The sequence below is a fragment of the Penicillium canariense genome (genome assembly GCF_028826845.1).
Source record: "Penicillium canariense strain IBT 26290 chromosome Unknown utg000007l_segment0_segment0, whole genome shotgun sequence".
NCBI classification, from domain to species: domain Eukaryota; kingdom Fungi; phylum Ascomycota; class Eurotiomycetes; order Eurotiales; family Aspergillaceae; genus Penicillium; species Penicillium canariense.
This window is the reverse complement of record NW_026622734.1, coordinates 890,653-903,022: the sequence shown is the minus strand read 5'-3', so window position 1 is coordinate 903,022 and position 12,370 is coordinate 890,653. Positions and strand designations below refer to the sequence as shown.

At 54.1% G+C, this 12,370-nt stretch overlaps 5 protein-coding genes across 5 annotated transcripts; 2 read left to right on the top strand and 3 right to left on the bottom strand.

Annotated features, from left to right (window-relative positions):
* Positions 1–262: 262 nt before the first annotated feature.
* N7482_009344 (ubiquitin-specific protease OTU1) lies at positions 263–1,271 on the top strand (the record flags this gene model as incomplete). Its single annotated transcript, XM_056691468.1, has 2 exons — positions 263–455; positions 517–1,271. 2 exons carry the CDS (start codon positions 263–265, stop codon positions 1,269–1,271), a joined length of 948 nt encoding a protein of 315 aa, XP_056539174.1.
* Positions 1,272–1,479: 208 nt separating this feature from the next.
* On the bottom strand, positions 1,480–3,130 carry N7482_009343 (serine/threonine protein kinase CDC7; the record flags this gene model as incomplete). Its single annotated transcript, XM_056691467.1, has 4 exons — positions 1,480–2,163; positions 2,230–2,290; positions 2,346–2,799; positions 2,872–3,130. 4 exons carry the CDS (start codon positions 3,128–3,130, stop codon positions 1,480–1,482), a joined length of 1,458 nt encoding a protein of 485 aa, XP_056539173.1.
* A 349-nt stretch (positions 3,131–3,479) lies between these two features.
* N7482_009342 (condensin subunit YCS4) lies at positions 3,480–7,418 on the top strand (the record flags this gene model as incomplete). The annotated part of the gene is made up of 5 exons (XM_056691466.1): positions 3,480–4,302; positions 4,361–4,484; positions 4,539–4,680; positions 4,730–7,123; positions 7,194–7,418. 5 exons carry the CDS (start codon positions 3,480–3,482, stop codon positions 7,416–7,418), a joined length of 3,708 nt encoding a protein of 1,235 aa, XP_056539172.1.
* Positions 7,419–8,128: 710 nt separating this feature from the next.
* On the bottom strand, positions 8,129–9,779 carry N7482_009341 (putative oxysterol binding protein (Orp8); the record flags this gene model as incomplete). The annotated part of the gene is made up of 6 exons (XM_056691465.1): positions 8,129–9,076; positions 9,169–9,228; positions 9,285–9,354; positions 9,422–9,461; positions 9,519–9,595; positions 9,703–9,779. The coding sequence occupies 6 exons, from the start codon at positions 9,777–9,779 to the stop codon at positions 8,129–8,131; spliced, it is 1,272 nt and encodes a 423-aa protein (XP_056539171.1).
* A 793-nt stretch (positions 9,780–10,572) lies between these two features.
* N7482_009340 (ubiquitin C-terminal hydrolase 37) lies at positions 10,573–12,121 on the bottom strand (the record flags this gene model as incomplete). Its single annotated transcript, XM_056691464.1, has 6 exons — positions 10,573–11,093; positions 11,153–11,334; positions 11,420–11,601; positions 11,667–11,766; positions 11,842–11,936; positions 11,990–12,121. 6 exons carry the CDS (start codon positions 12,119–12,121, stop codon positions 10,573–10,575), a joined length of 1,212 nt encoding a protein of 403 aa, XP_056539170.1.
* Positions 12,122–12,370: the final 249 nt, after the last annotated feature.

Sequence of the window (12,370 nt, the reverse complement as noted above, 5' to 3'; positions counted from 1 at the left end):
TCATAGACTCCAGCATGCTTGCCCTCGGTGGGCGACCTTGACTGGGCGATTATCCGTATCCACCACTTGATTCATGGTCTCACTAGATGGGAAGAAAGACGACTTCTCATCGCTCTGCGACTACCCCACGCAGACCCTCCGCGCGTCATAGCTCCCTCACTTATCGGGTGGGACCATTTGCGCCGCAGCTGCCCGCCTTGGTCGCTCTCGTGTCATCCTCCTGTATAGCTGCAAGCGAAGTGCACATTTCTCCAGTCTGACTATGCGGTTACGAGTTCGTGGACCCTCGGGTCAGTCAACGGTCACTCTGGACGACTCGGCCACCGTCCAGGACCTCCGAGGACAGATCGCGGAGAAGACTGGCATCACCTCTTTCGATGCCAAGTACGGATACCCCGACCTCAAGCCGTTGAACCTCGACCATTTGCGACCAGATCAACTCTTAGCCGACATTGGTATCAACTTGAACGGGGAGCAGCTTATTGTCGCGCAACGAGACTCTGCCGCGCCGCCCAGCGAGCCCCCCCCTCAACCAGCCTGCGGGCTCTGCCTCCCACCAACCGCCGCCGCAGCAATCGCAGTCGTCGATGCCATCACAGCCAGAGAGTAGCGCCGATGATCCACCTGAGATCGCCTCCCCCGAACACGGCGGCACCTTTGTGCTCCGTGTCATGCCTGACGACAACTCATGTCTCTTCCGTGCAGTAGGCGCCGCTGTCATGGGCGATATGGACACCATGGTCGAGCTGCGATCGATTGTTGCGGGAGCCATTCAAGCGAACCCGACCGAATATACCGCGGCTATCCTAGGGAAGAAGCCCGATGACTACTGCCAATGGATTCAGAACGAGGACTCGTGGGGCGGAGCCATCGAGCTCAAGATTATAAGCGAGTACTTCAACATCGAGATCTGCTCCCTTGATGTCCAGACGCTCCATATGTTCCAGTTTAATGAGGGTGCCCCGACTCGGTGTATAGTTGTATATTCGGGGATTCACTACGATGTCCTCGCGCTCTGCCCGTCAGATCCACCTTATACACATGCCAACCTGTTTGGACCGAGTGACTCAAAGATCTTTGATGCTGCCGATCCAGTGGTCTTAGAGAAGGCCAAGGAGATGGGCCGTGCCTTGCAAAGTAGGCACTATTATACCGACACTTCTGGGTTCTTGGTTCGCTGCAATACCTGCGGAGGCACCTTCACCGGAGAGAAAGGGGCCACCAAGCATGCAGCGGAAACGGGCCATTACGATTTTGGAGAAGCGGCTTAGGGAACATAATTTATAGATCAGTATTGATCAGCAACATCAGGAGCGGGTTCTTGACATGGAATTTCAGCTGTCCCGGTATGACGTGAATGAGACCGTGTACATGAAGCATTCGGTATTTGCCCTGTTACAAATGGACTATATGATTCATGCAAAATTAAGGTACCTGGTAGCATCAGAACTGCATCATGTATCGTACAAATCTTGGATCTCATAGCATCGCGACTTCATCGGCTTCGTCTTCGCCCGCCTCGTCGTCCTCGTCCGAATCAACACTTCCTTCCTCCGGGTGGCCGCCCCATTCCACATCGTGGTGGATGGGATCAGTGAAAAACTCATGATTCAAAGCCTCCTCGGCACTAAGCCGCTTCGACGGGTCAAGTTCCATCAGTCCCGCCAGCAGACGGGTCGCTTGTGACTCGCTTTCAGTTAGGTCTTCAACACAACTGGACCATTTAACCAGCTTCTCCCAGCTATATCCCTTTTCTCCGATAGTGGGGATGTTCGTTTCGAATATCTGCCCGTGCATGGCTGCGGCGGTTTTCATCCGTCGCGTACCAAAGATGCTTGACATCTCGATCATGGCGTCAATGTCGTCGGCCGAGTTGAAGAAAGGGAAGCGGCGTCCGAGCAAGGTGAGAAGGATGACCCCGACTGACCACATGTCAATCTTGGTGGTCTGTGATGTGCATTTGAACAGAACTTCTGGTGCGCGGAATCCTCGAGTTCCGGCTCGATTTGCGCGCCTCGATGGCCGGGAGTCGGCTTTGGGATAACCGCTGGAGAGGCCATTGGCTGGCGGATTTTTGGAAAAGTAGCTAGAAAGTATCCGACTGCGACGGACATAGATCTGGTGCGAGCAGAGACATGGGCTGGTGTACTCAGAACCCTGGCGCTGTTGATACGGCAAGATGAATTAGTTCAGACTTCAATTTCAAAGGAACGAAGCTTCGAATCTTACCTCTGCGAGACCAAAATCAACAAGGACACCTTCTTTCAGGTCGGGATTATAGAGGAAGTTACTGCGAAAGACATGTCAGTGTATAGTCCAAGCTTTAACCCAGCGGTGTCACATACGTTGGCTTGATGTCTCGGTGCAGGATATCATGTTCATGGACTGATTGCAACGCTGTCATAAGTGACCGGAGATAGTGGCGCATGTCAGCCACCATGAACGTGCGATACTGGATGCGAAAGTCGGTATGTGGGAAGTAGGGTAACACCGCTACGACCTGATCCTGATAGCGGAAGGCGGTGATCAGAGGGCATACGGATCGACATCCTCGAAGGTCATGGAGAAGCTCCAGCTCGTTCTGAATGCGAATCGGGCTGCTTGTGACATAGATCTTCTTCAGCGCCACAAACCGCGCCTTCTTACGACCCACAGAATCTGTGCCCACCCTGCGCCGCTTGGATGGAGGGTTATCCCACTCTTCTTGCTCTTGTTGTTGCGCCTGCCCGAAGATATCCCATTCGTTGTGGTAGTGGTCGTAGAGCAGATCCTCTGCTTTGTAAACGGTAGAGAATGTTCCTTGATTGCAGTCGATTGTCAGTTATTGCATTCGCGCATGTTTTCTTTCGGACTACAAGAGAAAAATCATACCTTCTCCGATCCGGTTGACTAGTCGGAACCGATCTGAGATACCCGGAAAGGTACCTTCTAGCTTGCTCATGTCTTCTCGCACCGACTCGTCCACCTCTTCCTCCTCGTATTCGCTCTCTCCTTGAGGTGCCTCGCTATTAGAAGCCTCCCTGCCATCCTCCTCGGACGCGTATCGTTCCTTTCCGGGTTGTAGGCCTCGAAAAGAACTGCTGTGCTGGAGCTCAAAGACTCCCGCGGGTGCCCCGCGTAAGGCGGACATGATGGCTGCAGGCTCTTGCCAAAGGAGAGTGGAAAGAGAGGATTTTCGAAGGAGTTGGTCTTAGGTTGGAATGGAGTCAGAATGTAAGAATTGCAGGGTGTCGACCGGGGGGAAGTGAGGGCACCAGGCGCACATAATGCAACCAAGCTCCGCTGTTTTTCTCCGAGGGCAACACGGCAATACGTGATGCTGACAATACACACCCGCCGTGTCTGCGGGCGGAGAGCGCCTGGAGGCGTAATTTACGCGCGGTTACCTAAGAAGCACCCCAAAAAGGCAAAAGCCAAACACCCGCTTATCAACACTCCCGCACTCCTCCCCTCCTCATCCCATCCACACCACCGCCGCCATGGAGGACAGAATACAGTTCGATATCAACGAGTCGCTCAAGTATTACTTGAGTGACCCGGCCTCTATTCCGACCCCCGATGCAGATCCAGAGCTGCTGGACTGCGAGTCCGATCCGAATCAGCTGTCGACGGCGCTGATTGACAATGTCTTGAACCCAATCGTGGACGCAGTCGCGGAGAACCCAGAAGGATTGACGAGATCATCTTTCTTCGAATCACTGCAATTCCTGTTAAAGTGCGCCCCAGTCCCTTCCCAAGTCCCCCGCGGAGGCTTCAACCCGCATGAAACCGACTCTGAACTTTTGAACCCTTGCAGATACACGAGTTTCCTCCCCACGAGATCCCTGAGCAAAGTCCTCGACCTGATCGTCTCCGGATTGTCTGTTGAAGCAGATATTATTCATGGCGACCTCGAATCCGACGAACAAGAGGCGATTCAACACCACAAGCAGCTCCTGGAGATGTACGGCTTTCTCCTTCAGTGGGCTCTGTCTGCCGTTGAGGTAAAGGCGGCAGAAAAGCCTGCAGAGTCTGCACCCGCGCGACGAGGCGGACCCAAGTCTAAGTCAAAATCTGCCAAGGATGGACAGTGGGACTGGACTCCCCAAATTCAGATCTCCATGGAGACTATGTGCAAGGTGATGAAACTTAAGCTCGGCCGTATCTTTCTGACTACTTCGGACCGCGACACCTTCATTACTCTGTTTACGCGCACAATCTATTTGGTCCTCGAAAGCGAACAGCGAGTGAAGAGCATGGCTATCCGCATGCATGCCTTCAAGGTTCTTTGTATTGCGGTTAAGCACCACGGCCATGCATTCGGTATGTGTCGCAGAGTTCATCGTTGGATGTATGGCCCGTATGCTGACTGATGCGACAGGCGCGCAAACCTCGATTGTGCAAAGCTTGACCTACTTCGAACATCTGTCTGAACCTATGGCTGAATTCCTTCACATTCTCGCGGAGCAATATGATTACCCCCAGCTTTCGGATGAGATTCTAAAGTAATTTCCCACGCCTGATTTTGCGTACGCGAACCCCTCGCTAATATCTCCTAGGGAGCTTGGAAACAAAGAGTTTAATTCGAACGATACACGAGGGCCAAAATCTGTTTCTGCATTCATTATCAAGTTGTCTGAGCTTGCCCCAAGATTGATCATTAAGCAAATGACTCTTCTGGCCAAACAGCTTGACAGCGAGGTACGAACCACCTTTGTTCTCCTACCTAGACGTGACTTTGGATTGACAGTGCCTCAAGGCCTATACTCTTCGATGCGCCGTCATTGAAGTCTGCGGTAACCTTATCTCCGACTTGAGTCGACAAGAAGAGCCCAGCGAAAACTCCAAGACTCAGATCAATGCGTTCTTCGATGTATTGGAAGAGCGTTTCCTCGACATTAACCCTTACTGCCGTTGCCGAGCGATTCAGGTTCTGATGAGGATCTGCGACTTGGAGCAGAAGTTTCCCAAGAGACGACAGGCTGCTGCCCAGCTGGCTGCGAGAAGTTTGGAAGACAAAAGCAGCAACGTTCGGCGGAACGCAATCAAACTCCTGTCCAAGTTGGTAGCTACTCACCCATTCAGTGTAATGCACGGTGGCCAACTCTCATACAAAGAGTGGACCGACAGACTAGACGGTGTTGACCAAGAGCTGAACGCACTGCGACCCGCGGAGACTCCTGGTTTCGACGGAGACGCCACGACAGTTGATCCTGAACTGCTAGATGATGCAACCCAGATGCCGGACGACTCACCTTCGAAAGCACCCCGAATGACGGAGGAGGAGAAGGACGCGGCGATGCAAAAAGCAGCTGAGCAGGCCGCCACATCCGAGCTGTTAACTCGCCTGCAGCTTACAAGGAAATATTACAATGAGGCCATTCGGTTCATTGAAGTTCTCCACTCGGCTTCCACCATTGTCTCTCAATTGCTTTCATCTCGAAACAAGAGCGAGGTCATTGAGGCCATGGACTTCTTCGTCATGCTTGATGCCTACAAGGTTGAGACAGCCCGTAGTGGCATTCGACGTATGCTCCGTCTGATCTGGACCAAGGGCAATAGCGATGAGGGCAAAGGTGTCCAGACTCACCTGATTGATTGCTACAAGGGCCTCTTCTTCGATGCACCTGACTCCTTCAGCCCCAATGATGCGGCGAACTATATTGCTCGAAACATGATCAGTTTGACTTTTGGATCAACTCCGGCGGAGCTCACATGTCTTGAGCAGCTGCTCAGCACGATGATGAAGGCTGGTCATATCTCAGAGGCAGTAATCGCGAAGTTGTGGCAGGTCTACAGCATTCAGAAGAAGGAGATCTCGAAGACTCAGCGCCGTGGCTCTATCATCGTTCTCGGAATGCTAGCGCTGGCGGACCCCGAGGTGGTTGTAAAGGAGATTGAGGCGATGCTGCGCATTGGTCTGGGTGGTTTGGGGAGATCCGATCTTGTGCTCGCAAAATACACTTGTATTGCTCTCCGGCGCATGGTCCCTGGCCGTCAGGCCAAGTCGAAGGATGTCGTCACTGTACCCAAGCTCGCCAATGATCACTCGGCCCTAATCAAACTTGCTGCCATCCTCGAGATCGTTTCCGAAAGCAAGGAATGGTACGGTGTGGCCGAGCAGGCTATCAGTGCTATCTACGCTCTGTCCAAGCACCCTGATGTTCTCTGTTCGGACATTCTCCGACGCAAGACTCGATTTGTCTTCCAGCCGCACCTTCAACGGCCGTCGTCTTCACACACCACCGCCAGCGGCGAAGAACAACGGCCAGGTACTGCCGATACCCAGGAACAGAATGCAAAACGGAAGCCGTCATCCGCTGCTCTCTCGCAACTCCTGTATGTCGTTGGTCACATTGCTATTAAGCAGATCGTGCATCTTGAGCTGTGTGAATTGGACTTCAAGCGCCGCAAAGCTGAGCAGGAGAAGACCAAGACAGCAGAGACTGCTGCTCAAAAGAATGGCGAAAATGCGGAAGCCGATGAGCTGGATCTTATTGGAGGAACCACGGAAGATGATTTCCAAGACGCGATGGCCCACATCCGAGAGCGTGAGCTTCTGTACGGAGAAAACTCGCTGCTCGCGAAGTTCGGTCCGTTGGTGGCGGAGATCTGTGCAAACAACAATGCCTATGCGGATCGTGACCTGCAGGCAGCAGCAACTCTGTGCATGGCGAAGCTTATGTGTGTTTCTGCCGAGTATTGTGAGAAAAACCTCCCGCTCCTAATCACAATCATGGAGCGCTCTGAAGACCCGATTGTGCGCAGCAATGCTGTCATCGCGCTTGGCGATATGGCCGTCTGCTTCAACCACCTCATCGACGAAAACACTGATTTCCTGTACCGCCGTCTCAATGACGACGAGGCCTCCGTTAAGCGTACTTGTCTCATGACCCTGACTTTCCTGATTCTTGCCGGCCAGGTCAAGGTCAAGGGCCAGCTTGGCGAGATGGCCAAGTGCCTGGAGGACGATGACAAGAAGATTGCCGATCTGGCCCGTATGTTCTTCACGGAGTTGGCCACCAAGGATAATGCCGTGTACAACCACTTCGTCGACATGTTCAGTCTGCTGAGTGCCGAAAGGAACTTGGAGGAGGCTTCTCTGCGGCGCATTGTCAAGTTTCTCATTGGTTTCGTCGAGAAAGTAAGCCTTTATTCATTCTGTTTCATCCATCATCTCCAAAATTGTCCTTTTGCTCACACCGGTTCTACAGGAAAAACACGCCCGCCAGCTCTCAGACAAGCTGGCTGCTCGTCTCCCGCGCTGCGAGACCGAGCGCCAGTGGAACGATGTCGCCTACGCGCTATCATTGCTGCCGCATAAGAACGAGGAGATCGCCAAGACCGTCACCGCTGGGTTTAACAAGGTGGTTAGTGCGCCGGCGAGCGCGCCTGCCAGCACACCCGCCAGCACGGCGCCTGTTATTGCATCGGCTTAGTGGCTTTGCTTTCCTGGAGGGGATTGATCATGTCTTAATGTGTCTAATGACTATAATCTTTCTATGCTTGCCTTGGTTGTTTTGGCTGGAGGAGTTGGCGGCTGGGAGCATGTGTTTCGTGGAGTTCTGAATTGTACATGCATCTCCATCTGCTTTTGCGACATTCTCTTGCTGTAATAACTGTAGTGTAGTTTCATTCGGGCTTGTGGTCCCTGGAGTATTATTGTCTTGACCGTGGCTTTCTAAGGCGGAGGCATATACATCATCGGCCAGTGTTACTATGTGTAATTTCCTTACCCGCGTCACTGTAAGGTCTAGAGATGCTGGCTGGCAAAGCCAGATTTATAAACCCGCTACCAGCCACAATTTGGAGCGTGTGCAGAAAGTCTATATCCATTCTGATCGCACCGGGAGCCGGATTATGTGGGCTCCCCCAACAAGGTGATCATTCGCCCGCAAGTAACTATCCACAAGAAAGCATCCCGGCGAAGGGGGAGGGAAACGTACATCCCTCATGCGAAATCTAAGTATGTGAAGACAAGGAACAATAAGCCAAAGACCGACTGAGACAGAGAGAGACAGAGACAAGCGACGGGGACAGAAACAAGAACGAGGTAAGAGGTAGAAAGGTGAGACAGACGCCGTGTTGCATGGTCGCATGCCAGATACGCCATGGATTTCACTCCAAAGAAGTCGACACAATTATAGTTCTATGCGCCCTGCACGGGGCCTTCCTCCAACGCGTAATTCCCAGTCCGAACGCCCTCCAGAGCCTTCTGGCCCTCCGCCGTTAGTTCGGGTTTGCCCAGCGGGGTCACGGCGCCGATGAAGAAGCGCGGCTTCCACTCCTCCTCCTTCTCCTTGCGCTCGGCCGCTTTCTGACGCTGCCGCTCCTCGATCTCCTGCTTGATCCGGGTCGCTTCCGTGAACTGCTTGTCGACGATGGCGTTGGTGACTTGGCCCCAGAACTTGAGTGACTCGTTCGGTAATTGTTGCTCGGCTGGAGGCAGGATCTTGTCCACGGGGTGCAGCGGCGTGATGTCGATGAGCAGACGGGGTTCCTTAGAGCCCGCGGGGGTGTAGTAGATCTTGCCATGCCAGGACCCGCTGATTCGGGCAAGAACGTCGCTCTCGGCTACATCTTTCAGCTTTGTGATGTTGTCGTTGTCGGGATCGTAGCGGAAGATCACGCCTTCTAGCTTGTGTTGCGACCGGCCGATCCAGCCCTCCTCCACGTACTGCAGGATCGCTTTGATGCGAGTCTTGGGGCAGGTCATGTAGCAGGCATCCGAGACGGTGATGGCCAGCGCACCCCGTAGCAGGCCTCCGAGGTGAGCGTGGGGGTGGGTCAATTGATATTCCTCGTTGTCTCGCTTTTCGATGTTGACAAAGATGCCCAGGTTGTGCTGGCCGGGGCTCACCCGAATGCTGGTGCCGGTAAACTTGGCGCTGATCTGGTCGAACCCGCGAGCGGACACCCCGCGCTCCGGGCATTCAATGTAGAAGGCCGAGACCGGGGGGTGATGCGAGGTCTGCTCGGTCAAATAGCAGACCTTGACTTTCTCATCGCCATCCTGGACGTTGGTGCCATTGCTGGTGGCAGTGACACCGGGGAGATTGGCTTCCTCGGGGACAAAGTCTTGCACCTCCCAGCTACACTGTAAGATCGCAAAGAATCAGATTAGCCAAGCCACCTGCAAGAGTACATAGAGCTCCTAGCTCCTAGCTCCTAGCCTCCAGTTGTACATACCCGGAAGAACTCCCCCAAGGTCGAGTTGTAAGGCTTGCATGGCTTTCCCTTGATGTATTTCTGTCGGAACGCTCAGCACATCTTCCCTCTTATGGCAGCCGCAAGTCAAAATATACCAGGTCCTTGGTAAACCAGAACCTCAACACCTCGAGCATCCGGCCCACTTCATCGTCCGACTTGCCAATGCTGAAGGTCTCGAGTCAGCACATGCGCGATTACCATGGGTGGGGCCCGTGGGCCATTTGTTCCTGACCTGGCAAAGGTTTCCGGTCGATCCAAGTAGTTCCAGTATTCTGGCACCCATCAGCTTCGGTTCGAGCGTACCTTAGGGTCATTCCCGTCGGACATACCTAGATTCGGTCGGGGCTCTAATAGTTGGGCCGGCAATGAGAACCGCACGGATGCGATATCTGTCACACCCACAAACCTAGTTCACGGGGAGGGCATCTGTCAGTACATCTTCGGGGCGGGGGGAGGGGAGGGTTTGGTTTCTGAGGGAACTCTGTCGAATAGGCGCAAATGGGACAGGCATACTTTCGCAGGATGGAGAGAAAGGTCCTGAGCTTGGACGAGTCGTCGGGGGCCTTCTCGGGCACGGCGGCGGACGACATGGTCTCAAGTGGCGGGGAAGGTGACCCAGCGGGAAGCTTGGTGCTCCAAGAAATGCCGTGCGGCGGACGTAATGTCGATGAAAGGCCCTAGGAAAGTGGAAGAAAAAAGAGATGCGCCTACGGGTCCGGTCGGGGGTCCGGGTCCAACGCAGTCCACCGCCACAAAAAAAACGAAAAAGACCAAAACGAAGCGGAGAAAGAGAGGAAGGAGATGTTGGAGGGCCAAGGGTTAGTTTGGGCTTGGTTGGAGAAGGTCGGGGACCAGGCGGTGACGTGTGAACTATTTTTTGCCCAGTGGGGAGGACCCGCGCTGGTCACCGCGACTTGGCGGGTACTTGGATCCTTCAGGGGAATGGTGGAGATGAAGTCGCCACAGACGTTTCTGGGGACGGGGGGAGGGAGAGAGTGCAGGGGCGGCGACTTTGGAACCGCGACAAGTATCCAGCAGGTACTGGCTACAGGCTACGACCGTCTGCTGGCGGGCCTGTCCTCCGTACGTCCTGATGGAGGATCGGTACTATCTGGAGTCTCCGTCGTCTCTGCATGTCGGCACGCGTCCAATGAGGAGGGTGGCCTGAACCATGGGGCGCCTCGGATGGTTGGGAACTGCCAGCCTAGCCCGGCGGTTGGCGATGTGGCTACAAGCTTAGTCCGACCGCGAACCTCTTGTAGTTCGGTCTGTCGCTGTTGCGCAAAGGCGGCCGTTTGGGGCTTCACATTCTCGGACTAAACTACGCTGCCCGGTATCCACCGGGCGGCCAATCGCTGGCCCACGAGGGTCTCGGCCACCTCGCTATTGAAGCAACTCCGCCAGCAACTGCTTGCGCGCCAGGAATCGTAGCCACGTCCGGATTGCGGGCCCGTAGTCGTACCGTCGCCCGGTCGCATGGTCCTCGTCCGCTCGCTGCGACTGCTGTTCCTCTCGGATGCGTGACCGAAGCTCGACCTGGGCTTGATTGAGCGTCTGTTGGTGTTGCTGATGCTGGCTCGGTGAGCAGCTCTGGTATTCCTGCTGGGTTGCCTCCGGGATCACAGCCGCATCGATCGCGGCGCGGGTCAACGCAAGGGACGGCTCCGGGCCGATCACCGTTCCTTCGAGCGTCGCAGCTGCCGTGGTAGCGCCATGGGGCAGTAGACGCGCGTGGACCGTCTCCAGACTCTTCACATTGACAGCGAGCTGGTGGAGGAGGTCAGGCAGGGGATCTCGCACCAATCCCAGGATCGAGAATTCAATTTGATCCTCCTCATAGGCAGCCATCCGATCCAGGAGATTAGGCCTTACGAGGTCCAACCAGTCGGCTTCGGAACAATCCCCTGGTCGTATTCAGCAACAATCATTTTCATATCAAGTCCCCTCCCTCATCAACCCTTACCGATCGATTGCGGTTGCCGTTCCAGCCCATCAAACTTCCACACTTGGCCCATGACCGGCATGAACGCGATGAAATGGAAGGATGAGTCCGACTCATTCTCCCCGGCCTGGCTCGTGGACGATGCTTTGCGGGTTTTGGCCTCAGAATGGAGCTGGAGGTCTGAATTGAGAATGTCCATCTTGCTGTGGCATCAACAAAGGATGTCGAGTCAGCTCAGAATGGAATGATACATGCGCAGACGAAAGACCAAGGGTAGTGGGCACATACCGCGCGAAGGAGTTATGCACCCGCTTGACGAACTCGAAGTTGGCAATAGCATCTCCTCGTAAAGCTGGCGTAAACGGCATCGTGAACTCTTTAAAGTGTCGTAGATTCTCCCCCAGGTCGATGTCGGGGATATTGTTCACGATATTCAGCAGGGCTACACTAGCACAGGCATTGCTAGCCGTCTACGCAGTAGCATCAGCCAAAGCGTTGCGTGAGAGATGGATTCCACTGAATCACTAAAACGAACCTGATTGGCAAACCAGATCCCATCTGGGCAGCTTGCTTCCTGCTTTTCGGCATCGTCTTCACGCCATCTGAAGAGGAAGATCAAGCCGTAGATAGGTTTACTACCCAAGCCTCAGTTAGTCCTCGAATTGGAGAGAGAAGAGAAGAGTGGGCAGGGAGAGACTGTGAGCTCATACTCCAGGAAGGCCATCATTTCTTCATCCAAAGATACTACTTCCTGGACCTTAACACCTTTCACCCCGAACTCCCGGAGCATCACATTAAATAGAGCCTGATGGGCGGTGTTAGCGGAGAGATCCACGCAAAGAACCCCATTCACCGTACCGGCTCAGACTCGATCTCACAGAATCCATTCCAGCTGTTCTTTTCTAGCTGACTTGCTGGCTTGCAGATTTCCGTGTCGCTGAGGTCACCAGAGATGTCCGTTAGACGCCTCCGTTTGATCCGAGGACCCATGATGGGCAGTCCACGCTAAAGCTGTTCTGCCGAGCGTATAGAAGCAGAGAGAGTGATGAGAGCCAAAAAAGATCGACTGGTTTTTGTCAATGAATACTAAAGCAGCTGGAGTGAGCTGAAGTACGCAAGTTATTTAGAGCAAACGCAAACCGAACATGGAGGAGGAGGAGAAAGGATAGAGAAAGAGGTGTGGGAATAGCGGTGGATAAGGATGTGAAAAGAAGTGCAAAAGGGGGTCGAAAGAGAGGT